This window comes from Oncorhynchus keta, chromosome 9 (assembly GCF_023373465.1).
Source record: "Oncorhynchus keta strain PuntledgeMale-10-30-2019 chromosome 9, Oket_V2, whole genome shotgun sequence".
NCBI classification, from domain to species: domain Eukaryota; kingdom Metazoa; phylum Chordata; class Actinopteri; order Salmoniformes; family Salmonidae; genus Oncorhynchus; species Oncorhynchus keta.
The window spans coordinates 25,540,911-25,568,772 of record NC_068429.1 but is presented as its reverse complement, the minus strand read 5'-3'; the positions used below and the strand labels follow the sequence as shown (position 1 = coordinate 25,568,772).

At 45.6% G+C, this 27,862-nt stretch overlaps 1 protein-coding gene across 1 annotated transcript; it reads right to left on the bottom strand.

Annotated features, from left to right (window-relative positions):
* On the bottom strand, nt 1–27,539 carry dmgdh (dimethylglycine dehydrogenase). The gene is made up of 17 exons (XM_052525570.1): nt 27,048–27,539; nt 26,298–26,466; nt 25,211–25,309; nt 23,670–23,834; nt 22,862–23,066; nt 10,084–10,178; nt 9,795–9,948; nt 9,493–9,691; nt 9,127–9,296; nt 7,854–8,007; nt 5,480–5,645; nt 4,672–4,802; nt 2,627–2,844; nt 2,395–2,552; nt 2,273–2,332; nt 1,913–2,047; nt 1–1,578 (listed from the first exon to the last, which is right to left on the bottom strand). The coding sequence occupies exons 1-17, from the start codon at nt 27,167–27,169 to the stop codon at nt 1,372–1,374; spliced, it is 2,607 nt and encodes an 868-aa protein (XP_052381530.1). The 5' UTR covers nt 27,170–27,539; the 3' UTR covers nt 1–1,371.
* Between the last annotated feature and the right edge of the window lie 323 nt (nt 27,540–27,862).

The window sequence follows — 27,862 nt, the reverse complement described above, 5'->3', positions numbered from 1 at the left end:
CAAGCTTGGCATTAAATTTAATTAACCAATGTTTAAATGTACAGACAATGACAAAATAACTGAAAAGATAGACATTGTGCTCTAAAAAAACAGTTATCTTAGCTTGTCCTGCCTTGTGCATAATTGATTATCTGCAATTATGCCCGCCCTGCTTTCAAGACTAAAGTTTGTGCAAAGCATTATCATAGTTAATTATCTCTTCCACATAATGTAGAGACTAAAGTAGGAAGTAAAGCAGCATCTATTTGGCCCATTCTTCTTGTGATAGTGTAGCTACAATAACACTTCCACCAAGACTCTGCTTTTCAACCCCATAACCCTTTATACCTGGAATTTAAAAAGCCATTCAAACAGATAACACTGCAATACTGAGACATTAAAATGCCACCTAAGAGTAATGATTGGCTCTGTTGCTAAGCAGTTAAGGTATAGGTACTTAATGACCACATTCTAAGGGTTGGATGGATTCAAGACTTAAGCCAAAGGTATCATGACTTTAAAGGCTCAGTATTTTATATACATTTCCACACTACGAGGTTAGAACAAAACTGTGAACATGATAACGCCCTTTTAGTGTAAGAGCTGTTTGAAAAGACGACCTGAAATTTCAGCCTCTTTTGGTGGGATGGAGTTTTGGCCTGCCTGTTGAAATCACCAGGCAGTAAATTAGTTAATAGACCAATAAGAAAGAGTTCCAAACCTCTCTGCCAATAACAGTTAGGACTGTATGGGAGTGGTCTTATACTAACAACATTCTTGCTTGAGAAATTGCACCTTTTTTCCTTTCTTTTTCCTAGGGGTGATTTAAAATAAAAAGATGTTTAAACCCATCACAGTTGGGTACTTAATTGTTACCAAGAAATGATTTGATATCGAGATAAAAATGGCTGCATTGGACCTGTAATACTATGAATACTGAGACGAATACAAGTCTAGGTCTACGTTCCAATATGTCCACATTGGAACCTAGAGTTAAGCTCTTATATGCACATTCTAGGTTGCTCTAGCTGATTCTTCCTCACCAGATGACCAAACAGGAAAGTATTTTTTATTTTACTTCACAGTCAGTCTGTCTCAAATGATACCCTATATAGTACACTACAAACAGCGCACAAAATAGGAAATAGGGTGTCATTTGAGTACCATTCATCACATTTCCGTCTTTTTCATAAGTAACTTTGTCAGCCAGCATAGTTCACTTCACAGTGTAGTTGCTTGGTTGGTGTCAGCTCTACCGTTTGCGGACCTTGGTCGGACCTGGGTTGAAATTAGCACCAGGAGCATACTGTAAATATTTGAAAGAAAACATCCTATTTTCAACCCAGGTCTGGTACCCTAGTTCTAAGCTGGTTCTCTGCCTGTCCCCAGTGTCTATGCCTTGCTCTTCTTCTGCAGCCGGGTCCTGGTTGGTTCTGTGAGGACCAGTGGCTCCTGGACCACCATGGCAGGGTACTTCCTCCCCAACATCTCCACTTCTACCTTCTGCCCTACAGAACATAGCTCCACTGGCAGGTAGGCAAACGCCAGGCTCTGCTGGGTGGTGTAGCTGTAGGCCCCAGATGTAGTGTTACCAACCACCTAGGAGAGATAGAGAAGGTTGCAGGAATGCAAACGGTGGGTGGAAGTGTAAGCTTCTAATGTTGTGTTGCCTCTATACACACCTTAACCCCAAACCTTAACCCCAAACCCTAAAGCCTAAAATAGCATTTGAACAAATTCATTTAACAAAAACACAGAACTCTGTTACTACTACAAAATCAAATCAATTTTACTTGTCAAATGCTTTGTAAACAACAAGTGTAGACTAACAGTGAAATTGTTTCTTACCTTGTCAGAACATTCTGGTGACTTGTCAGGACACTGTGGTCTTGATAAGGTAGGAAAACAATGTACACACACACACACAGCTCACCTTGCCATTGAGCCAGATAGTCTCATTGCCCTCGGGGTCAACATCATCTGTTTCCATGGTGATGTATGACAGCTTCCTCTTCAGACCTTTAGCTTTTATCTCCTGCAGCGCTGCCTTACCGATGAAGTCAGCATTCTGGAGACAGACAGAGAGATTTGGGAGTGTTGGTATGTGTGCTTTATTTATAAGTAGAATAAATAACCCCAAAATGAATACAGGAGTGTAGGAGAAAATGTTAAGTAGACGTAGTAGGCCACAATTTCATAACATCTAAAAATAAGCTACACGTTTGAATATGACACCAATATTTGAACACAGTGGTTGACTGGTGAAACAGCAGTAGCTAGTAACAATGTCTACCTTGTTGAGTTTGATGAAGTAGTCCAGACCAGCTTCCAGGGGGTTGGTGTCACAGTTCATCTGATGAGACAAAAACATCAGTCCAACAGCCACAAACAACTTAAAAAGGTGTGTGTACGTACCTCTGCACCCCAGCCTCTGAAGCCTTTCTCCAGTCGTAGTGATGACATGGCGTAGGTACCAAAGTTGTCGATGCCCTCGTCCTCTCCTGCTGCCATGATAGCCTGGTACACAGCTGCCATGTCCTTGTGAGGAATGTACAGCTCCCAGCCCAACTCACCTGAACCACAGTCCGTTAGTTGAGCTGTACATGCACTCACATACTCTTAAAAATGTTTAAGCCCACAAACACACCTGTGTAGGAGATCCTGATAGCTCTGAGGTTGATGCCACCCAGTTGAATGGGTTTGCAGTGGAGGAACTTAAAGCTTGCATCGCTCATGTCCTCCTGAGTGAGTTTCTGTAGAACATCTCTAGCCTTTGGTCCAGCCACACCCAACACCCCAATGTCCTCTGTCACGTTGGAAATATCTACATCATACGCCCCCTCTGCTACCTCCTTCTCCATCCACCTGGGGTTAGGGAGGGATCCATGGGGTTATATTTACAACTTCAAGGAACTCAAAAGGAAAGAAACACTGGCACAATGTTGATTCAACTAATAAAAGTCTTCAATGTGAACTTTGATTAGTTGAATCATGTATATTAGTGCAGGGCTGGAGCAAAACCCTGCACCCACATGGCCCTTGGAGGTCACCACTAGGGGGTGATATACAACACCAGCAGACTGTGTTGTATAAGGCAAGGCCTGATTTCAAGGTTTTACTGCTAACCTACAAAGCATTACATGGGCTTGCCCCTACCCATCTCTCTGATTTGGTCCTGCCGTACATACCTACACGTACGCTACGGTCACAAGACACAGGCCTACTAATTGTCCCTAGAAAGCAAACAGCTGGAGGCAGGGCTTTCTCCTATAGAGCTCAATTTTTATGGAATGGTCTGCCTACCAATGTGAGAGACGCAAACTCGGTCTCAACCTTTAAGTCTTTACTGAAGACTCATCTCTTCAGTGGGTCATATGATTGAGTGTAGTCTGGTCCAGGAGTGTGAAGGTGAACGAAAAGGCTCTGGAGAAACAAACTGCCCTTGCTGTCTCTGCCTGGCCGGTTCCCCTCTTTCCACTAGGATTCTCTGCCTCTAACCCTATTACAGGGGCTGAGTCACTGGCTTACTAGAGCTCTTTCATACTGTCCCTAGGAGGGGTGCGTCACTTGAGTGGGTTGAGTCACTGATGTGATCTTCCTGTCTGGGTTGGCGCCCCCCCTTGGGTTGTGCCGTGGCGGAGATCTTTGTGGGCTATACTTGGCCTTGTCTCAGGATGGTAAGTTGGTGGTTGAAGATATCCCTCTAGTGGTGTGGAGGCTGTGCTTTGGCAAAGTGGGTGGGGTTATATCCTTCCTGTTTGTCCCTGTCCGGGGGTGTCATCAGATGGGGCCACAGAGTCTCCTGACCCCTCCTGTCTCAGCCTCCTCATTTATGCTGCAGTAGTTTATGTGTTGGGGGGCTAGGGTAGGTTTGTTATATCTGGAGTACTTCTCCTGTCCTATCCAGTGTCCTGTGTGAATTTTAGTATGCTCTCTCTAATTCTCTCTTTCTCTTTCTTTCTCTCTCTGAGGACCTTTTTTATTTTACCTTTATTTAACCAGGTAGGCTAGTTGAGAACAAGTTCTCATTTACAACTGCGACCTGGCCAAGAGCCCTAGGATCATGCCTCAGGACTACCTGACATGATGACTCCTTGCTGTCCCCAGTCCACCTGGCCATGCTGCTGCTCCAGTTTCAACTGTTCTGCCTGTGATTATTGTTATTATTTGACCATGCTGGTCATTTATGAACATTTGACCATCTTGGCCATGTTCTGTTATAATCTCCACCTGGCACAGCCAGAAGAGGACGGGCCACCCCACATAGCCTGGTTCCTCTCTAGGTTTCTTCCTAGGTTTAGGCCTTTCTAGGGAGTTTTTCCTAGCCACCGTGCTTCTACACCTGCATTGCTTGCCGTTTGGGGTTTTAGGCTGGGTTTCTGTACAGCACTTTGAGATATCAGCTGATGTACGAAGGGCTATATAAATACATTTGATTTGTCTCAGGGTGTATGAGAGACATGAGAGCTGAATGAATAGTTAGAATAGAGATTCATTTGTTTTTAATGTGCTGTTTGCCTATTGGAGCAAAGAGAGGGGCCGTTAAAGTAGCAGCTGCTGTAACTACCAGTGTTTCTAAGTGGGATAGAATAATGTTATATAATGGATTACTGAATCCTTTTATATGGGACGGCTAGACTCTACACCTTGTTAGCTGGCCTGGGATGCTTAGAGTCTGTCTGCCTGTGTTACCTGAGGTCATGCAGCTCTGATCCAGATCCTGTGATGAGGAGGAACTCTCCAGGTGTGAGCTGGGTAATGGTGACCTCAGCGTAGACTCTCCCAGTGGGGGTCAACATGTGGCTGATGTTAGTCAGGCCCACCTGACAGAGGAGAGAGTGAAACATAAATATAACCTAAACCTCTGCCTGAGCAGCAAACATATCACTGCCACCTGTTGGCAATAGTGAGTTATATAGGGACTTATACAGTGGTGCAATGAGCTGTCTATGAGAGTCAGTGAGTTTTGCCTGGTGCGATGCAATGATACATTTAGTCCCTCTCGTTTCGGGCCTAGCGTTGGTGAGATACAGTAAGATGTGATATAAAAGCACAGTGAGTTGTGTATAGAATAGTTGTAATACAGTGAGTTGTGTATAGAATAGTTGTAATACAGTGAGTTGTGTATAGAATAGTTGTAATACAGTGAGTTGTGTATAGAATAGTTGTAATACAGTGAGTTATAACACAGTGAGTAGTTGTGTGTAGTGTTAACCTTACCTTGGGCATAGTGTTGGAGTTGTGTACAGAACAGTCTGTTGTAATACCAGCAGTTTATGAGAATCTTTCCCTTTAACCATGAACAGTGAGTTGTGTACAGAATAGTTGTAATACCGTGAGTTGTGTATAGAATAGTTGTAATACAGTGAGTTGTGTATAGAATAGTTGTAATACAGTGAGTTGTGTATAGAATAGTTGTAATACAGTGAGTTGTGTATAGAATAGTTGTAATACAGTGAGTTATAACACAGTGAGTAGTTGTGTGTAGTGTTAACCTTACCTTGGGCATAGTGTTGGCGAACAGTCTGTCCAGCAGTTTATGAGAATCTTTCCCTTTAACCATGAACTTGCCGAAGGGTGTCAGGTCAACGACCCCAACCTTCTCCATCACCAGCTTACACTCCCTCCCCACCGGACCGAACCAGTTGGTACGCCTGAAACTGGGCCTGGGGAGTAAAGACAGACACTTGTGGGTTAGTTACTTGGTTAATTTAAAATGTAATGTCAAAGTATTGGCTGAGACAGACCTGCACAGTTGTGAAGAGGGCATGGCAGTGCCTCTTTCCTTTAAGTAGGTTGAAAAGATTTGGATCCTCAAAAAGTTAGAGCTGCACCACCGAGAGCATCTTGACTGGCTGCATCACCGCATGGTACAGCAAATGCCCCGCCCTCGACTACAAAGTGCTACAGAGGATGGTGCGGACAACCCAGTACATCACTGGGGCCGAGCTCCCTGCCATTCGGGACTATATCAGGCAGTCTCAGAGGAAGGCCCAAAAATTGACAAAGTCTCCAGCCACCCAAGCCATAGACTGTGCAAAGCTGTCATTTTTTTATTAACCTTTATTTAACTAGGCAAGTCAGTTAAGGACAAATTCTTATTTACAATAACGACCTAGGAACAGTGGGTTAACTGCCTTGTTCAGGGGCAGAACGACAGATTTGTACCTTGTCAGCTAAGGGATTCGATCTAGCAACCTTTTGGTTACTGGCTCAACGCTCTAACAAATGAGGACAGAATTTTACCACGCTATGCGCTTCTGCACGCAGAGGGCCCGTTCTGTGAGCTTGTGTGGCCTACAAAGTTTTTACTCCTAGACGTTTCCAGTTCACAACAAAAGCACTTACAGTTGACCGGAGCAGATCTAGAAGAGCAGAAATTATACAAACTGATTTGTTGCAAAGGTGGCATCCTATGACGGTGCCAAATTGAAAGTCACTGAGCTTTTCAGTAAGGCCATTTGGCTATGGAGATTGCATGGCTGTGTGCTTGATTTTATACACCTGTCAGCAACAGGTGTGGCTGAAATAGCCCAATCCACTAAGTTGAAGAGGTGTCCCCATACGTTTGTATATTTAGTGTATTTATTGGGTAGAGTTGGTTGCCAGACTTAACACTTTGTTATAAAATAAGTCATACAAAGACAAGGTGTTAGAAAGGAGACTATTCACTGCCAGTACTTAAATAACGTTGCATCACTGAGTCCGTATACAGTAGGTTGTATAGTTTTACATATGGAAAACTATTTTCATATACCATGGGCATAATTTCATAACGAAATCCCACAGGTGGTGCTAAATTCTCTGAGTCAATAAATAGCCTAGTAAATCACTGGTGGGTGGCCAAGTGGAAGCTAACCCTGGGTTTGAGTTGGCCAACAATCTTAAACCGGCTTAAAAGGGCCAACTGGAACCTAACCCTAAGTTTGATCTCCAAAACACCTCCAGCTCTTAAAACAAAAGTGGTTTCAGACCAACAGCTGATGAGGACGAAGTCAGACTAATATTATCAGTCTATAAGGGTATTGAACAGTAGCTACACAGGATTTATTTCCCACGGCATTACCTGTAAATAAATGTGTTTTGATGTTCTCTAAATGGTTATATTGTGCTGGCTCGAGTAACTGTTACATAATGCCATGTTACAGTCGGTGAACTCACCTCTAAGACCCATTGGGGCTGGCTGATATTTTTACAGGGGGTGGTCTCCACTCCTCCACTAGGAGCTGTCCAGCCTATCCTAACCTCCTCCCTTCCATCCCCCCCAAAAAAGAACACCAAGTCCTTGAACATTCTAACACACTCTCGGCTGCACCTGGACGAAACCACACTGCTGTCATGTGCCCAATTTTTGTTTCTTCTTTTAAGTCCATCAAAGCATATACCATATACAAAATGAATTTATATGAATGTAGGTACAGAAATTGTTTGCTCTGTGGGAAATGAATGTCCTACTAGTCAGTGACAATTACGTGGAGTTGAGTTTGTGACAGCAACTATGTGAGATAGGAAATCCCAGGACACGGTGTCTATAATACTATGATCTTCTATGTAATGGAACTCCTTACCTTCTAACGACTCTTGTGTACCTTGTGAGCGTCAGAGCAAAGCATGTTACACGTGTGTTCGTGAGAGTCTCATAGATAACTTTTAATAGTTTATCTTAAACTATTCCGACTCCACAGATGTTTTTGTAATAAGACCTGGCCCTGGCCCCTTCGGCATCCACCCGTGTCTCACAAACAACTCAACCCCAGTCAATCACACAGACTAATGGTTGGTATCTGCAGATGCAGACAAAATAGACAAATCCAATGGTATGACTCTGTAGCTCAAAGGGGTTTGAAGTCCTAATTCATGGTTTGGTATCTTACTTGTAACCGGCATTGTCTCCAGGCTTATAGAACCAGTGAGGCTGTTCCCAGCCGGCGTGGAACCCCATGGAAGCTTTTCCCTTTAGCAGCTCATACACACCACTCGTCCTGTTGGTCGGACGGCCAGCAAAACGCTCCTCTTTAGGGTAGCCCACTGAGAGAGGGGGGAAGGAGAGGGAGAGCAGAAGGGAGAGAGAAGAGTTTTGACAGCATGAGCGGTCGTGAGTAGATGCGCTTGTCTTGTGATCAGAGCGAGAGCTACAGGTAGTGAGTGACGTGTGTACATCTGTTCATATCCTTTACTAGCTCAGTTATGGATCATTTGCAGTCAGCAATGGGCAAGTGTATGTTTCCTACAAGAGCTCAAAATCTTTGAAAAGTGAGTCAGGTAAAGAGCTTTTTTTGTCTTAAAGGGGCTGTGTTGTATTTTGAGACGGGTTTGCATAAGCTAAGTAGGTAGAATGGAGCATAATTTGTCTGATTCTCTGTAATAATGTTGGGGGAATAATGATGCATTTTATTTTGTAAAGTGGTTTCTTGCATCAAACACCACTATAACATGGTCAGTCACCTTGTCTGAAGGACAAGTGGATAAACAGGTTAATGTCAAGACCTGCATGTTTTTTTCAAAAGTCTCATGGAATCTAGGCCTACATTAACTGCTACTGTAGACTGAATGATAGAACAGCTATGTCCATGTTAAAATATGATGGGATGCATTTTCTCCATTGCTTTTGATTGTAGACCGCTCTCGTAGGCCTACATTATGATTAAATAGCCAAAGTAGCCTACTTGACCACTTAACTTCAAATCAAATGTTATTTGTCACATACACATGGTAAGCAGATGTTAATGCGAGTGTAGCGAAATGCTTGTACTTCTAGTTCCGACAATGCTGTAGTAACCAACGAGTAATCTAACCTAACAATTCCACAACTGCTACCTTATACACACAAGTGTAAAGGGATAAAGAATATGTAAGTAAAGATATGAATGAGTGATGGTACAGAACGGCATAGGCAAGATGCAGTAGATGGTATCGAGTACAGTATATACATATGAGATGAGTAATGTAGGGTATGTAAACATTATATTAAGTGGTATTGTTTAAAGTGGTTATTGATACAACTTAAAGCGGGTACAGCCTCAGTGTTTACAATAAACACACAAAGTTGCACAGGATTTTCACAACTTTCAAGTTTGTGCATAGCAGACCTGAAAATTTGCTCAGTGATGAAAAACATTTGAGGGAACATTGGTAGTGACTACTCACCCATGTTGTTGAATCCATAGGACTCTCTGGCTTTGGCACACAAGTAGGGTACAGTGGTCCATTTTCCATACCGGTTGGGGTCACACTCAATGAGGTCATAGGGGGGTTCCCCTGTCACGATCCAATCACTGAGGAACTTCCCAATGCCACCGGCGTGGATCACTCCATACCTGGGACACAAACAGACCCTGTGGTATGCCTTTAAGCTACAACCTCCTACTCCCTGTCAATCAAACATAACAAGGCTTTTATAGTTCCCATAATAGGGAAGATGCTTAGAACTTTCACTCTACACCATCCAGTCATATTGATTTCAGCATCCACCCGCCACCCGAACCCATCACACACACAAACACTCCCGTTTACCCGAAGCCGATAGCGGTCCAGTAGTTACGTGCTCCCTGGTGCGGTCCGACCATAGGAAGGAGGTCAGGGGTGTAGGTGATTGGTCCAGATACAATGTTGATGATGTCAGCATTCTTCAGCACAGGCACCATCTCCATGGCCATCTCTACATGGTGCATGATACGGTCCAGGTCTGACTCAAACAACTCCTTACCAAAACCTGTTCAACACACACACACACACAGAGTACAACTAAGGTTAAGGCATAGAGAGCGAGGGCAAGAGAGAGGGTGAGAGAGCGATAGAGAGATCAGCAGACAGACCTGGTGGTACTCCATCTCTAACCCAGGAGTCCTGCAGCACCATCTTCTCCTCTTTCTCATAGGGTCCAAACAGCAGTCCATCTCTCTCCTGTCTGAGGTAGTAGGAACCCTCCAGGTCCCTGATCACTGGCAGCTCTGCCTTTAGTGCCTTTACCTAGACACAACAAAACACAAACTTTATTAAACATCAAATCAAACGCTGTTAAACATCACAACACATTTACTGTAAAATATGCACAATGAAGGATAGTTAAGACAGTAAGACATTAAGTTGTGATTCAATTAGTACCTCAGGCACCGTTGCCGTGACAACATACTGGTGATGGACAGGGATAGTGGGGTGGTCAAAGCCAATCTGCTGGCCAACTTCCCGGGCCCAGAAACCTTTTGACCAATCAAAGATTAGTAATGAGTTCATGGTCTACACAGGAAATTGATGAGTTTTGATGAGACCAGGAAGCAGTTAACAGACAGTAGGGAGAAAGACACCACCAACGTGTAAACAGCCATCCCTGAACCGCTCCAATCTCCACCATAAGGAAAGCAAAACAAGGTTAGGAATAGTCTCACACACACTTACACTCTCTGCCCTCTACCAACCAGCCTTCACTTCTTGAGACCAAAACATTGTAAAGACAACTGGGTCCCACAGAGGATTGTAAAAAGATATTGACATAAATGGAGGCGTGCGTGTGTCAAAGGGATGTCTTGAGCATATTAGAATCCCATGTACAGAATGTATAAGCTGGCAGCTAAGAAGAGTGAGAGCATGACTTACAAAAGTACTATGGTGTACTCTATGCCACTCAGATATGGGCTGTATTCAAAATTGTACCCTGTGTAGTCCACTAGTTTAGGCAAGAACCATGAGTCACTGGCCAAAAGTAATGCACTATATGGAGAATAGGATGCCATTTCAGATTGAGACCTGCTATATTACACTAACAGAGTTAGCCGTCTGAATATGGCTCCAACATAGAGATCCTATTAAATTACTCCAAATGTTTTATCTTTATTCTAATTCCAAATTTGAAGGGCTCCACATCTTAGGACAGGGGTTCCCAAACTTCTTAACTTTGCTTATTTCCTGCAATTGTAAACATTGTAATTGGGTGCAAAGAAAATGTTGCTGTTTTAAAGCAAACGTTCTATACGTTTTGCAATGTCTAATGTGTATTCGTGTGATATTTGAGTGAAAAAAAAATACAACAATATCTTTGGGCAAAAAATTACAACAATATCTTTGGGCAATTTGTTTTAGAAAAACATTAGCTGACATGGGCTAGTTGATCTGGACAGTTCTGACAAGTTAGTCACTGCATACCGTAGAGATATTTCTAACATGACAAGAGGAACTGATGATGCACTACCCAATTTCGAAATTGCACCTTATGCATTCTACTATTATAACTTTCAAGAGTAAGTTTAAAACCATCAATTCGTAAACTCAAGCCTCTGTCTGGACAATTGTTCCTTTATGATCTAGTCAGGTCATTACATTGGTGTCAGAAGTAAAAACATTGATAAAAGTTAGCCAGCTCGGTAGCTGACTTCTGTGGCTAGCTACCGTACGTGAGAACGGGGTTGAAAATGCTTCGAGGGAATCCGAAAGTGAAGGTGGAGGTAAGGGACGATTATGGCCAAGAAGATGCGTGTGCATGGACGTCGGAGGATCTGGCTGAGGAGATCGCCAGGGCGTCGGAGCGCAGAGGCCGCTTGAGGGAGGACGTTAGAGTGATGGCGGCTGAAGCGGGCATGAGTGCCTCGTCGACTGTGCTTCACGCTGATTCTGGTGGGCGGACCGAAGGGGTGACGTCGCCGAGGAATCTGGGGTTCAGGATGTAAACAAACATGGCGGCGCCCAGTTCCCGGCTGCGTCTGTATCTGTTAAGACCCTGAAGTATTCCGGTAAGGCGGATTGGGAAGCTTTTCATGCTCAGTTTGAACTGTTAGCTCATTTTAGGGGGCGGTCGAATGAAGAAAGGGCACTGCAGTTGGCTTTGTGCCTCACGGATGATGCTCTGGCCTGTTTGACAGACGTGGACAGACGTGATTATGGTGCTTTAGTGGGAGCACTGAGGAGGCGCTATGGACAGTGTGTACAGCCCGGGCTGCTGCGCTCCGGACTGAGTAATAGACGCAGGCAGCCTGGAGAGCCTCTACGGGTGCTATCTAATGACATTGAGAGCCTCTACGGGTGCTAGTTAATGACATTGAGAGCCTGTCTCGGCGGGCATATGCTCACATTGGGGCGGCAGGGTAGCCTAGTGGTTAGAGCGTCGTTCTGCCCCTGAACAGGCAGTTAACCCACTGTTCCTAGGCCGTCATTGAAAATAAGAATTTGTTCTTAACTGACTTGCCTGGTTAAATAAAGGTGAAAAAAAAACAAAAACAAAACATGCCCCTCTCCGTGCAGAGCGAGCTGGCACGGGACCAGTTCATACAGGCGCTCTCTCCTACGGAGCTGCGCATACAGACCCAGCTGCCTCATCCTGAGTCATTGCAGATAGCCTTGGAGATGGCTTTGGAGAGGGAGCTGGTGTGGGCTTGGGCTTCAGCTGGGGCTTAGCTGGGGGGCAGAGCAGCCCGGAGCCGGAAAAGCCTGCTGAAATGACAGAACTCATACGTGCTGTGTCGCTACAGGCGGCACGAAACACACATCCTGGTCCCAGGGTCTGCTGGGGTTGTAGCCAGCCAGGCCATCTGCGCCGAGATTGCCCCATGTCCTCCAGAGCTCAGGGAAACGGCTCAGGTTCTGCATAGACCGGGTAGTGCGGACCCCTGGTTTTCTATCCCAACCACCATATTCTTCAGGAGGAGCCCACTGGCACAGACGGGGAAGCAAGGCTCCACTTGCCCCAGAAGCAGACGAGGGCAAGCGGATGGAGCCTGTTGTTGTGGTGGGCCGGACCTGTGTTTGGGACTTCTGTCATGTCACTGTGGAGGGGGTGCCCTGCTCCGCCCTGATGGACACTGGGTTCACAGTAACCCTGGTGAGGCCAGCCATTGTGCCAGGTTCTACTCAGTGTGAGCCCACAACTGTCCAGCTCCGCACAGTCACAGGTGAGCTGGCACCCATGAAAGGGAAGGGAATAATGACTGACAGTAGGGGGCAGGTCTGTGCGTCATCCTGTGTGGGTGGCGGCTGTGCAGGACCCTTGTATACTGGGGTTGTACTTTCTTAGGAGCACAGGCTGCCAGTTAGACCTAAATGGGGGCACACTGAGCTTCCAGGGAGGGCCAGCAGTCACCATGGTCCCCCCCAATGTCACATTCACACAACCCAACAAACCCTTTACTCCAACAGTTAAAGCAGCAGAGACTCATGGCTGCCCCCCCTCCCCCACATCTGTGTGTGACTTTTCCCCAGCCCCCCTGTCACCTACGGCTGTGTGTTACATTCCCCCATACCTCCACGACACAGCCCTCTGTGAGCCCGGGCCGCGCCCCCAGATGGGAGAGGAGAGGACACTGTCTGCAGTGAGGGAGATATGGGGAGGAACTGTGTTGGTCTTAACCCCGAGCAGCAGGAACGGTTGTGGCAGTTTCTGTTTGAATTCAGAGACAGCTTTGCGCTGAGTGAGGAAGAGGTGGGTCAGACTCATCTGGTGCTGCATGAGATCGACACAGGTGATGCGTCCCTGCCGTATCCCACTGGCACACCAGGAGGCGGCAGACAAGGCTGTTTTGGAGACTTCATTGAGCCTCATACCCCATACCACGTATCGATGAGTCACTGGGCCTGGTTAGGGGGTCCTCCTGGTTCTCCTCACTAGACCTCCGCAGGGGCTACTGGCAGTTGCCCCTCTCCCCAGAGGCCAGAGCTAAAACCGTGTTCTCCACTAACAGAGGATACTGGCAATTCAAGGTCCTGTGCTTCAGCCTGTGCAACGCTCCAGCTACTTTTGAGCGTTTGATGGACAGGGTGCTGGATGGCATCCACCGACAGCAGTGTCTGGTATACCTCGATGACATCCTGGCCCATGGCAGCTCCTTCCAGTCAGCCCTGGTGGCGCTACGGCGTGTGCTGGAGCGGGTGGCTGCTTCAGGTCTGAAGCTCCACCCCGAGAAGTGCCACTTCATGAGGAGAGAGGTGTCCTTCTTGGGCCACCGAGTGGGGAAGGACGGGATCAGCACCATGGAGGACAAGGTGGAGGCTGTCAGACTGGCCCACCCCCACCGACCAGCGTCAGCTGAAGAGCTTCCTGGACCTGGCCTCGTACTACACGAGGTTTGTACGGGGCTTCTCAAGCGTCACTGCTCCCCTGAACCGCCAAGGCTTTCACTTAGACAGTGGAGTGTGAGGAGGCGTTCAACACCCTCAAATGTGCACTGATTGAGGCCCCCGTGCTCGCCCCCCCTGACCTCACCTTGCCCTGTATCCTGGACACAGACGTGAGCAATGTAGGCATGGGTGGGGTGCTGGCCCAGGTGGGGCCAGAGGGGGAGAGAGTGGTGGTGTACTTCAGCAAAACATTTGACAAACATGAGCGCCGCTACTGTGTCACCCGGCGGGAGCTCTTGGCTGAGGTGGCCTCCGTCAAACACTTCAAGTACTACATGGGTGGCCTGCCCATTACTGTAAGGACTGACCACTCTGCTCTCCAGTGGCTCATGTCTTTCAGAGAGCCAGAGGGACAGGTGGCTCTCTGGTTGGAGGAGCTTCATCCGTATGACTTCACAGTGGTGCATAGGGCAGGGGCACGCCACTCCAACGCCGACGCCATGTCCCGTCGGCCCTGTACTGCAGACGGCTGCCGCCACTGTGAGCGGAGAGAGGAATGGGAGAGCGAGCTGAATGCAGAGGAGGGGGTCTGTGCCACAGTGTGTCGGGCAAGCGGGCCTGTCTGCTGTGAGCTGCAGACTGTCAATATGGCTGAATGGGGGAAGCAGCAGGGACGGGACACAGACCTACAGCCAGTGCTACAGTGGGTAGAGGCGCAGGTGAGGCCACCATGGGAAGAGGTGACAGCGCTCTCACTCGCGACCAAAGGGTTGTGGTCAAAGTTTGAGAGACTGCGGCTGGCTGATGGCGTGCTACAGCGCGCATGGAAGGAGTCGGCTACGGGAGAGGAGAGGTGGCAGGTGGTGGTCCCAAAAGCATTGCGGGAGGCTGTGCTCCAGAGTACTCATGAGGGGGTGGGGACAGTACACTTTGGGGTCACAAGATCACTGCGCCGCCTCAGTCAGGGCTTTTACTAGGGGCAGCACAAGAGGGATGTGGAGGACTTTTGTCGCCGCTGTGACAACTGCACAGCGAGAAAGGGCCCCCCAGGCCACTCTCATGCTCAGCTCCAACAGTTCCCAGTGGGGGCTCCCATGGAGAGGGTGGGAGTGGATGTAGTTGGGCCATTCCCCACCACAGACAGTGGAAACAGCTGGGTGCTCACGGCCATGGACTATTTCACAAAATGGCCTGAGGCCTATGCTCTGCCTGACCAGGAGGCAGAGACCATCGTCGATGCCCTGACAGCGGGGATGTTGGAGCTGCAGAGTCCATCCACAGCGACCAAGGCAGAAACTTTGAGTCCCGTGTGTTCGCCACTATGTGTGAGAGGCTGGGTATGCACAAGACCCGCACTACTCCTCTCCATCCTCAAAGTGATGGCCTTCTTCCAAACACCAGCGTGACTGGGACAAGCACCTGCCTATGGTCCTCATGGCATGCCGCTCCGCTGTCCAAGACTCCACCTCCTGCACGCCTGCCCTCCTCATGCTGGGGAGAGAGATCCTCACCCCTGCGGAGATGGTGTTTGGTCGGCCCCTGGATAGCCCTCATGTTCTCCTGGGGCCGGAGTATGCCCGGAGACTCCAGGACTGCCTGGAGACAGCCCACACCTTTGCCAGAGAGCAGCTGGTGAATGCAGGTGTGAGGCAGAAGAGGAACTATGACGTGCACACCCGGGGAAGGCACTTTGTTGCTGGGGAGCTGGTCTGGGTCTACAGCCCCCTAAGGAAAAAAGGCATATGCCCTAAGTTGGAAAGTCACTGGGTGGGACCCTGCAGCGTCCTGGAGAGGGTAGGGAGGGTTGTTTAGCGGGTGCAGCTTCCTCCCAGGGGAAGAAAGGTGACACTGCACCGGGACAGGTTAGCCCCATACAGAGGGGCCTCTTCTCCCCAAACCCCAGGGACCCCCACAATTCCCCTCTCTGGCAATGACATTCTCCAGGCACCCACCCCCAGGTGCCGCAGACAAGGCTCCAGACAGCCCACTCCCCCTGTCTCCCCCCCATGTCACTGCGTGGTTCCCCAGAGCCAGGGACTGTATTACCCGTTCCCACTTCCTTGTCCCCCATATCCCTGCCTTCATCCCCTGGGTCCCAGAGGGACACTCTGCCACCATCACGGCCACGCAAGCAAAGGAGACCTCCGAGTCGCTTCAGAGACTTTGTTTGTTCCCACGGGGACGAGGGACTTTGGTGGGGGGGCTGTGTAGCACAGACAGCTGTGTGTTAGGCTAGTAGGTGGCTGTGTTGTACTTACCAGTACCCAGTGTTTGCGGGGTCCGACATGCCAATCAACCTGCCAATCACGGGAATGCCTGGAATGTTCTGATGCCGGGCATCCTGGCGGTTGGCGGAGTGGCGTGGAGGGGGGTTGGGCAGGGGGATGGAGCATTGGAAGTGAAGACCAGGTTTAGCCTTTGTTCTCGCTCTTATGTCTGGCCTTCACAAGAGAAGGTCACGGTTGGCTTGTGGGTTATCCTTCATTTATTTGGCGTGGGCTACAGCCAAACAGTAGCCTGTGTAAAGTTGGGTTAATAAACCGTCAATTCGTAAACTCAAGCCTCAGTCTGGACAATTGTTCCATTACAGTATTGTACAACTTTATATATATCCATACACTACACCAAATAGTTTTAATAAGAGACACCCATAAAACTGTAAACATAAAATTATTTATGGCATAACCTGTTACAGCAAACTGACTACTAACCAGTATTCATGGGTTGCATGTTTAGTCACAATCTTGTTTTGAACGTTAGTTTTGGACTGATTCCTAACAGCATTCTACTCAAATGCATTGTCAATGAGTGTTGATAAAGAGTTTATCAAAAAGTACATTACAATGACAAATCAAAAAAGGAAGAAAGGAAAAGCATGTAATTTTGATGTCACGGGATTGACTTTAGCTAGCTAAAACTGAGGGGAGGTCACCGGATTTTAGCTAGCTAACATTAGCATTGCTAGCTATTTGACAAACTTTGCTAGCAAATAACATTGCAATCTGTCTAAAGTCAATTTGATGATATGATAATGCTGGAAAAGTTGTTCCCTACTAAATATTTTCATACTTCAGCTAAGTCATTGTATTTCCAGGCACTATAGTTTAATTTAGACTAAACAGTAGTTAGCATTCGTCCAGAATGACTGTGCTTATCACAACTTTACCAAGGGCACCAACCACTACGTTGCTGCCGATAAAGGGCGGCTAGAGATCTTTCATAATAATGTCATACTGCGACTGAGTGACGGAGGTGCAACCTATTGCTACTGGTCTCTAGCCAGACAAACGATGATTTGTGGGGCGAAAGTCCGACGTGTGTCAACTGCGCTCTCTCTCTCTATACACACAGACACACACCATGGCCCCTGCAGCCACCACAGCTGTTTGTCCCCACAGATCAGACTGGTAATGGCCTGCAGGAACTAGTTGTGACGGGGAACGGCAGAAGTCAACAACTGGGGTTATCTGCTGAGTTGCAACTGTTCCACACCAGACACTGGCTCAAATACAGTGCATTCAAAAATAATTCATACCCTTTGATTTACCACATTTAGTTATGTTACAGCCTTATTCTAAAATGGACTCAAACCCCCGGATGGCTTCCATCCAGCCACTCTACCATAAAGGCCTGATTGGTGGAGTGCTGCAGAGATGGTTGTCCTTCTGGAAGGTTCTCCCACCTCCACAGAGGATCTCTGGAGCTCAGTCAGAGTGACCATCGGGTTCTTGGTCACGTCCCTGTCCATGGATCTTCTCCCACGGTTGCGCAGTTTGACCAGGCGGCCAACTCTAGCAAGAGTCTTGGTGGTTACAAACGTCTTCCATTTAAGAATGATGGAGGCCACTGTGTTCTTGTGGACCTTCAATGCTGCATACATCCTTTTTGGTACCCTTCCCTAGATCTGTGTCTCAACACAATCCTGTCTCAGAGCTCTACAGACAATTCCTTCGACCTCATGGCTTGGTTTTTGCTCTGACATGCACTGTCAACTGTGGGTATATAGACAGGTGTGTGCCTTTCCAAATCATATACAATCAATTGAATTTACCACAGGTGGAGTCTACGTTGTAGAAACATCTCAAGGTTGATCAAACAGGATGCACCGGAGCTCGATTTTGAGTCTCATAGCAAAGGGTCTGAATAATTATGCAAATAAGGAATGTTTTTTTATACATTTGAAAACATTTCTAAAAAGCTGTTTTTGCTTTGTCATTATGGGGTAGTGTGTGTAGGTTGATGATGATTTTATATATATATATATATATATATTTTACCCATTTAGATTAAGGCTGTAACGTAACACAATGTGGAAAAAGTCAAGGGGTCTGAATACTTTTGGAATGCACTGTACATAAATACTTAAACTACATGTAGGGTCTGATATAATCGCTCATTTTAGATTCTGCTTTCTCGCTCTCAAATTGGGCAGTTTGGCTGATTTGAACATCAGCGTTGTTTACATTTTCCAGCTCAGTGGGACGTACGTACTCTACTTTTAAAGGTTGCCTTGCACCAATTCCCAGGAATTGGTGCAATAACCCAGGAATAACCTTTAATGAATGTACTCATTGGAAGTGGGGCTGTCTGACACAGGCTCAGCCATGTCCAGAGTACAACCACCTCCACACCTCTAACTAACTAGTTAATTTCCCTCCCTCGCTTATATTTATGAGCACCAGTAATAACCTAAATCGTTTCTGAAGGCCAGAGACTCTGATAAACAAGGTTTCTCTCTCTCATTGAGACGCTGTCCTTTCACTGGGGGTCTCAGTGTCCTGTGCACCTTTAGTAGGTCACAGGGCCAACTTTTGAAACCGATCCTTCAGGGGGAGTGACTTTCCAAGAACCACAACCCTTTACCTTACTCTGGGGGTTCTCTTTGGTCAAGGTGCCAAACAGTGATGGGGTGTAGCATTATGAAGGTAGGGTTGGAGAAGGGGAGGTAGAGATGGAATGGGTGAATGTGGGAGTGAAACAAGGGGGGAGGAAAGGGGCGAGTTTGAGACAGTGGAAGGAGAGAAGGAATAGGGTGAGTGTGGGACTATAATGTGTGTGTTATTTGTGTATTGTATTTGTGAGACATTCTACTGCACTGTTGGAGCTACTGCAGAAACAAGCATTTCACTGCACCTGCTATAACGCCTGCAAATATGTGTACGCAACCAATAAACTGATTAGATTTTTTGTTTTATTTTAGAAGGTGGGAGGGATGGAATGGAATTAGTGTGGGAGTAGAGGGAGGGAGCAAATGAGAGACTGTTTGTGGGGAATGCTACAGCGGTACTTCAGGATCTGCTTTCACATGGAGTTATTTCTGCACACCATAGCGCCAGCAAGCATAAATCACATATCCTACCCTGCATGTCGAGGGGTGAACCCCCAAATCCCACCACACACACACACACACACACACACACACACACACACACACAAAGGAGAGAGAGTAGTTTGACCCGAGGGTTAGAGAGTTGTATTGTAATGAAAGATATAAACTTCCCAATGATATGTATAGAGTGGGAGGCTTCCGGAAGTGCTCTTCACAAAAGATTCTCCTCCTCCCAGGGTTATTCCCACAAATATGAACAAAGCTCACAAAATGTCCAAAACTCAACCACAAATCAGTGGGCGTATTCCAAAGTAGAATAATGAAGTTGAGAGATTTAGCTCCAAAGTAAAGGAGTGAGTTTAATGGGTGTAGTAGCTACTGTTTATGAGTACAACCAAGGATGTTCTGATAAAAAAAAGTAGCCCACAAAACCAAAACTGGACACATAAGACTCTCAAACTGCAGGTTGTGTATGTGTTCGTGTCTGCAAAGTGCAAACACAGCAACTGACACAATCACCACAAACTCCCCCTACCCGGCCTGTGTGTGCTGTACGTGCACTGTTCTATTTTACTGGACCATATGGAGACAAGTCATTACTGCATTAGTCAAACACTATAAATCTAGTGTCCAGTGGGGTTTCAAACAGCAGCTTCAACGACAAGGTTTTAGATTAAATGCCTCAGCTGCGCCATTTTACCCCTGACAAAGTGGCTTTCATTTGGCCCCAGCAGCTTTATGTGCAGCTATACATTTCTCTCTCCATGTTGATTGTATGCAAAGTGTAATGTATATGACAAGGCTGTAAGTCTCTCACCAGCCGTGACTTATGCAATAACACACATCGATGGGCAGTATATCTGCAGATCCCCTATAGGAAGTGTTATATCTACCAAGCACTCGTTATCCTCTGTAGCTCAGTTGGTAGAGCATGGTGTTTGCAGCACCAGGATAGTATGTTCGATTCCTGGGATTACCCGTACGCAAAATGTATGCACGCATGACTGTAACTGGCATTTGGTTAAAAGCGTCTGCTGAATGGCATATATTATACATTATATTAATATTATAGCCTAATTCATCCTGTGTACCAAAACAATACATATCCGTTTTTTTGCCTGACTGGACAATGTTGTAGCTGCTGTGAATCAACTACGTGTCAAGCACTAGACAACATTTTGGTAGTAACAGGCAGCAGGTAGCCTAGGGGTTAAGAGTTGGGCCAGTAACTGAAATGTTGCTGGGTTGAATTCCCAAGCAGACTAGGTGAGGCACTTTATCTTAATAGCTCTGGATAAGAGTGTCTTCTAAATTACTTAAATGTAGTTACAGCTTGTTACATTACACCAACTGAGGAAATCAAGTTGAGTTGACAAAACATGAGTCAAATTCTAAGATAGCTGACTGTTATTCAAAGATGATGATTTTTTGTATTTTTTGTAATAAAACAATTTCTACCCCTTTTTCTCCCCAATTGGTAGTTACAGTCTTGTCTCATCACTGCAATTCCAGTACGGACTCGGGAGAGGCGAAGGTCGAGAGCCATGCATCCTCCGAAACACGACCCTGCCAAGCCGCACTGCTTCTTGACACACTGCTTGCTTAACCCGGAAACCACCCGCGACACAGCCCGGGATTGAACCCAGATCTGCAGTGCCTTAGACCGCTGCGCCACTCGGAAAGCCCAGTCAGCAATGGTTTGACTGTTGTACATAGGTGATGTTAACACAAGGTTGTCAAATGAGTGGACCCAAACTGCAAATTCATGAACTTAAAGAAAACCGAGTTTGCAGAGAAAAAGCACATGGAAACCCAAGCATCACTAAGGAATCAGAAAATGTTTGTTCTTCAACATTTAAAAAAAATCTGTCAGCAAAGTGTTAAAACGCCTGCTGAAGAGGCGTCCTTCAGCTGCTGCTCTGTGATTGGCTAAAACCTGTTGGCCTGTTTGGATAAACTGATGAGGGAACGGAGGGCCAAGGGCCATAATAGTAATGGGTTTAGCAAAGCTAGACCAAAGCAAAGTAAACGTACAACGTACCCCTCTCCTCCTCCTCCAGCGACCCATAAAGGAGGGAGAGAGCAAACTTCAGGCAGCTGCAAAATTAATCAGTTATGCAAGGAGGTATGATAGTGGTGACAAAACCTTGCCAACTAAATCCTCCCAGAACTGGTATGACCCAGTTCAAACCATGTGACCCAGTTTCTCCTGAACTCAGAATGTCGTGTATAGGGTCAAATGTCCCTAAGATAGCAGCCTTGGAATAAGAGCAGTTCAGACAAGAGTCAGAAAGACTGAAAGAGGCTCAGCACTGGGCCAAATCAAACAAGAACTACAACTGAACTCACCCCTAAAGTATTTAGTTTCATCAACTTCTTTGTCCTCAGGACTGGGGTCCTAAGATCTCATTTGTTTGTGCCAAGTGTGCTCTTTACTGTAGACTATACCCAATTCTACTTTTACTACGGTCATCTCTCTTTTGTCTGTCTACAAGCAGTAAAAAAAATAAAAATAAGCCAGTGGCTGAACTGAAAATGAGTTAATTTTATTTTAATTTTATTTTACCTTTATTTAACTAGGCAAGTCAGTTAAGAACAAATTCTTATTTTCAATGACGGCCGAGGAACAGTGGGTTAACTGCTTTGTTCAGGGGCAGAAGGAGAGAGGAGAGACTGGTTTGATTGACTTGAGAGACATGGGGTCCTGCATTTTAACCAACCCAAACTGGTAAACCAGGTCTGTGGGTTTAGTTTCTGACAACCTAAAGAGGAGCTAGAGGTGTTAACTTCCCCAGCTCACCCACCCAGACTGGTCTGTGTTATACAGACAATCTGACTCACACCAACTCGTTTAGAAAAATCTTCAACTGAAGTTGTTGTTCAAGCCTTTTGGCCGGCTCTAATCATAGTTTCTCAATGTTTGCCAGTGAGATTTCAATCTGACCCAAAAGCTGTGAATAACAGGACTGTGTTGCCGAATGGACAAACTGCTTGAGTCAGTTTTAAACATTAGAAACTCATCTATAGCCCTAAATGACCTCTACATGCTGATATATCTACAAGATACTACAGTGCATGATGCAATGTATTGATACAATTTATCTAGAAGTCAACAGTCAATGCATGTTCTGTAATATGGTCACTAATGTTAGTTTGGACATACAAACTTGTGCAAGGGCCAATCAATCATGATTTGCAGCACAAACACTCTGTACAATAACATAGAGCCTGGACCCAACTACATCAATGCTCATCTGGCTCTCTGGCAGACCAAGTTCTAGCAGGAAGCTAAGCCTCCCAGTTTGCCAAAGGTTCTTGTTTCTATTCTCCATGTATGCAGCAAGAAGTACATGTTGTGCATGTATTCCTGCATGCAATTGTATGTACCAGTGATGACCCATTCCATTCCAGCCATTACAATGAGCCTGTCGACATATTCTGCTCTCCTCTAGCCTCCATTGGGGTTTACATAGAGACAGATATTTTGCCACTGACAAATATTCAACCACTGACCTGTGGCGTTGACTATGCGGTTAGCTCTGATGGTCCCGTGTGGGGTCTGGACATCCCACTTCCCATCACTGGTGGGTGTAAGGCCAGAGACCAGGGCTGGGTTGTAGATCTGGGCTCCATACATACGGGCCCCTGCAGCCAGAGCCATGGTTAGGGAGTAGGGGTCAATATGGCCGTCTCCTGGGTTATATAGACCCGCTAGCACCTGGGGGAGGTGGATATTATTACTGTCATGTCGTTGTCTACTGGATCAAACAAACGTTCTTGGTCAATGACAACTTTAAAGATACATTATGGAAATGTTGTTTCCCTCAAGAGCCCACGCAGAGAGAAAAGTTGTATAAAGCCTCTTTAAATCATTAGAGTATATCCACTAGGCTCTTAGGTCATGACATGAAACTGAGATCACAATGATGTCTATTAGCCTGGTCCCAGATCTGTTTGTGCTGTCTTGCCAACTCCTATGGGCATTGTCATACCAATGACCAATGGAGTTGGCAAGACAGTGCAAACATATCTGGGACCCAGGCTACATGTCTATGGCGCATGAGAATGCATTCCCCCGGTCCAGACCAGAACAATAGATATAGAGCCATGGTTATAGATCAGTGGTGGCTGGTGGCACTTTAAATGGAGAGGACAGGTTCATAGTAATGGCTGGAACGGAATAAATGGAATGGTATCAAACACCTGGTTTTCCATGTGTCTGGTACCATTCCATTAACTCCATTCCATCCATTATTATCAGCTGTCCTCCCCTCATTAGCCTCCTCTGACAGATATATATCTTTTTGGTTCAGGTCCAGACCTTGTCCATGTTGAGCAGGGGGAAGAGCTCCTTGATCTTCTCAGGGGTGATGAGCCACTGAGGCGTGGGGTGCCAGTGGGCTCTTGCCATCTGGTACTTCAGCTCATCCACTCTGACTGGGGTGGAGGCAATACGGATACTGCCTGGCTGGTGGAAACCCACCGCCTATAGACACATGGATAAAATGTGTGAAACATGCATACATAGTGGGTATCATAAGTATTCACCCCCCTTTCCCCCCACATTTTGTTATGTGACAAAGTGATATACAAATGAATTTTATTGTGATTTGTTGTCATTGAGCTACACAAATAACTTCATTAAATTAATAAAAATGTAATAACTAAAATAGTTATTGCACCCCATTTGTTTAGACAAGCCTAAAACAATTCTCATAATAAGTAGCATGTCCATCCCTGCTATTTCACACTAAGGCAAGTATTGAATTTCAAGTACAGATTCAACTACAAAGACCTATGAGATTTTCGAAAGACTCATAGTAAAAGGGCAGTGATTGGTAGATTAGTAACAATAACAAAATATACATTTAATATATCTTTAAGCATGTTCAAGTTAATAATTATGCTGTGGATTATGTATTAAACCCCCCCAGACACATCAAAGATGCAGTCATCCTTCTGAACTGAGCTGCAGGACGGGAATGAAACTGCTCAGGGATGTCACCATGAGGACATTGCTAATTTTAAAACAGCTCAATGGCTTGAAGAAAAAAAACTGAGGATGGATCAACATTGTATTTACGCCACAATAATGACCTAAAAAGTAGAAAGAAAAAAAAATATGCAAAGCCTTATGTTTGGGGCAAGTCCAAAACACACTGAGTTACTGCCTCCTTGTTTTCAAGGGTGGTGGCAGCTGCATCATGGTATAGGTATGGTTGACATTGGCAAACAGAATGTTTCACAATAAAAATAAATGGGACAGAGCTAAGCACAGACAAGATCCAAGAGGAAAATCTGCTTCAGTCTGCTTTCCACCAGACACTGGGAGAGGAATTCACCTTTCAGGGGGACAATAACCTAAAATACAAGGTCAAATTTACACTGGAGATGCTTAACAACAAGACAGTGAATGTTCCTGCTTGGCCAAGCTACAGATGACTTAAATCTGCTACAAAATCTATGCCAAGACTTGAAAATTACCATCTACAATCATTTTTAAAAGACTAAATGGGCAAATATTGCACAATCCAGGTGTGCAAAGCTCTTAGAGACTGACCCAAGAAGAATCACAGCTGTAACTGCTACAAAAGGAGTTAACATGTATTGACTCAGGGGAGTGAATTTGTGTCTAATCATGGCATAGTAACGTTTATATTCTTCCAATTTCACAATACAGACTATTCTTTGTCATCAATGACAACAAAAAAAAAATCACAATTATATTAATTTCAATTCCACTTTGTAACAAAATTGTAAAAATCCAAGGGGGGTGAAAACTTTGATACCCACTGTACATAAATTCACTCATACAGACAGACATTATATAATCTGTTGTGCTGTGGTTGACAGATAGTATACCTGTCCTGTCTCGGCCTCCAGACTCTCATACAGCTTGATGCTGTGGTAATGGACCTTCTTCAGGTTGATACCAGGGTGGTAGTACGTGGTCAAACCAGCCTGGAACAGACAATAAACATGGACACTTAGAAGAGGAGGCATGGTCATGTACATGGAAACACTGACAACACTTGATCTACTGTATTGACCCTGCAGGTTTGCAAGGCAATGATTTGAAAGTGCATCTTATAAAATAATAGTAATACATATTTTAACAACATCATGTTATCTCCATTGACTTGAACTACAATACACAACCAGGGCATGCAGTTCACAAGATCCTAACATAGATACATAGAATGAGAAGTTTGATAAGTCTACTAGGAAAGTTGGCCACTTGACATTAAGGGCAGCATATTTACTATGTAGAGTAATCTATATGGGATAGGGTTGGTTGGAAGGGGGTCATAGAGAAGCAGTATTAGGTCATCAGATCCTTGGCAGACCCACATAGGCCTGGTTCTTTGACAGCAGCTGTCTGACAGCTACCATAACTTAGATCTTCTTACATGCCTCCATCTACTTCTTGGGAATCTCCCTCTGCTGAGTGGACTATCTGATATCTTGTAGTACCGTAGTATCTTCGGTCGGGTTTTTCCTGTTAACTGTAAGTCACTCTGGATAAGATGACTCAATGACAAAATGTAAATATCTTTAGTGTGGTCTCAATGTATTATTTCCATGTTGAATATCTCTGAACTTTATCTTTTCCTCTGACAGTTCCTTCTAACAGTGGGTGTGTGTAATAACTCCTTAATTTATTCAAATGTTGGGGAACATATACTCCCATACCTTGCTAACTTATGTATTAGTAGAAGACGGGTGGAGGTGGGTGGAGATTTCACTTAAGGGGCACAGGGTCTTGCAAAACGAACTCGCCCAATACGTTTGTGTGCCCCCCTGACTGACAAACAAAACAAGACTCTATCCATGAGCCCCTTGAGCCAACTGTTGCTCCCAGACAGTTCTGTCTTCCCTCATACGGTTAAGATAAGGTTTTGGGACAGGTAAGCTGATCCTAGATCTGTTTTAGCTTTTGTTGACCTACAGCGTGCCAGGTGGATCCAGCGGTCAGTTCAGACTTCTCCAGCAGGACCACATCCTTCTGTCCAGCCTTGGCCAGGTGATAGGCCAGACTGACTCCAACACAGCCCCCTCCAATGATCACCGTCTCAGCCGAGTCCTTCCACCTCTTCCCCAGGACCATAGTGCTGTCCCTGAGAGGGGGAAGAGGGGGTAAAGAGGGGTGAGATGAAAGAAGGAGACAGTGAGATTGAAATGTGAAAAACATGTATTCATTGATTTGAATGCATTTTAATCTATTTTAATACAGGTAAAGATGTGTAGAGTAGTTATGTGACTTCTATGAAGCAGAAGAGATTATTGTGAAGAAAATCAACCCTGACCAGTTCTGACCTGACATACACCCCTGGAAGGAAATGCAACACATGCTGCCATGAGATCACTCAGACAACCTGGCACATTAACGTCAATTATAGATATAGGCTGTTGTATGTCACATTATAAACACAGAGAACATTAGCGCGTCAGAATAATATCATGGTCTGTTCAGCAGGGAAGTCATGTGCATTATGCAAATTGAATTAAAACGGTTGGGTTGTGGGCAGACCCATAATAACATTACGCTATCAAAAAGCCCATTAAAGCCTACCGGACACCTCTGTGGTCTCCAACTGTCCCAAACGTGAAATCTGTAAACTTACTGTAGGATACAAGAAAGCTGAAAGGGTAACATAAGTTGTTTACTACAAGGCAAAAAGTGCACGAGGGGGCTTACCCATTTCCCACATGTTTCTGCGAAGTGTAGTTTATTGTACGCAGTGGAATACAGACAATAGCGCGATATGCGGCAAAATCTCTCCGGAGGTGAGTATTAATTGCGTTAAAAAGCCTAGACATGGTTTAACTAATTAAAATATATATTAAAACACAAAGCACACCAGAACCACCTCTGCCTAATTCCCCACCGCAATTTACTGCAGGCCTTCTATACCAAAGCACTATTTTGTTGGCTGAACACGCCCTCGTTCGCGCAGAGCGCCAGTCAATTTAGGCACAGTGAAACTTGGTGCGTTCAAAACAACTGGGAACTTAGGTAAAAACGAGCTCAGTGTGGGAAAATCGTGACATCAGTGATCTTCAGTTCGGAGAAATTGGAGCTCTAGGATCTGGCCTTAATGACTATCTTGGTTGAAGATCGATCTGGCCTTAATCGCCATGTACTCGTATAATCTCCACCCGGCACTCCACGGGACTGGCCACTCCTCAGAGCCTGGTTCCTGCCTCTTCCCAAGTTCCTGCCTCTTCCCAAGTTCCTGCCTCTTCCCAAGTTCCTCTGCCTCTTCCCAAGTTCCTGCCTCTTCTCAAATTCCTGCCTCGTCTCAAATTCCTGCCTCTTCTCAAGTTCCTGCCTTTCTTGGGAGTTTTTCCTAGCCACTGCTTCTACATCTACATCGCTTGTTCTTGGGGGTTTTAGGTTGGGTAAAAATGGCTTTATAAAATATATTGATTAATTGATTGACTTATTGATAGCATGATGCTCGAGTTTGCAACTTGTAATTCAGATTTGGATGCCAGTTTAAAACGACTTTT

Coding starts and splice junctions, on each gene's coding strand:
- dmgdh (XM_052525570.1), bottom strand. CDS start 27,169: ATGTCTAGGCTTTTTAACGCAATTAATACTCACCTCCGGAGAGATTTT. Junction 10,179..22,861: donor CCGCATAGTCAACGCCACAG/GTCAGTGGTTGA, acceptor ATTGGTCAAAAG/GTTTCTGGGCCCGGGAAGTT. Junction 1,579..1,912: donor CTATCTGGCTCAATGGCAAG/GTGAGCTGTGTG, acceptor TATCTCTCCTAG/GTGGTTGGTAACACTACATC.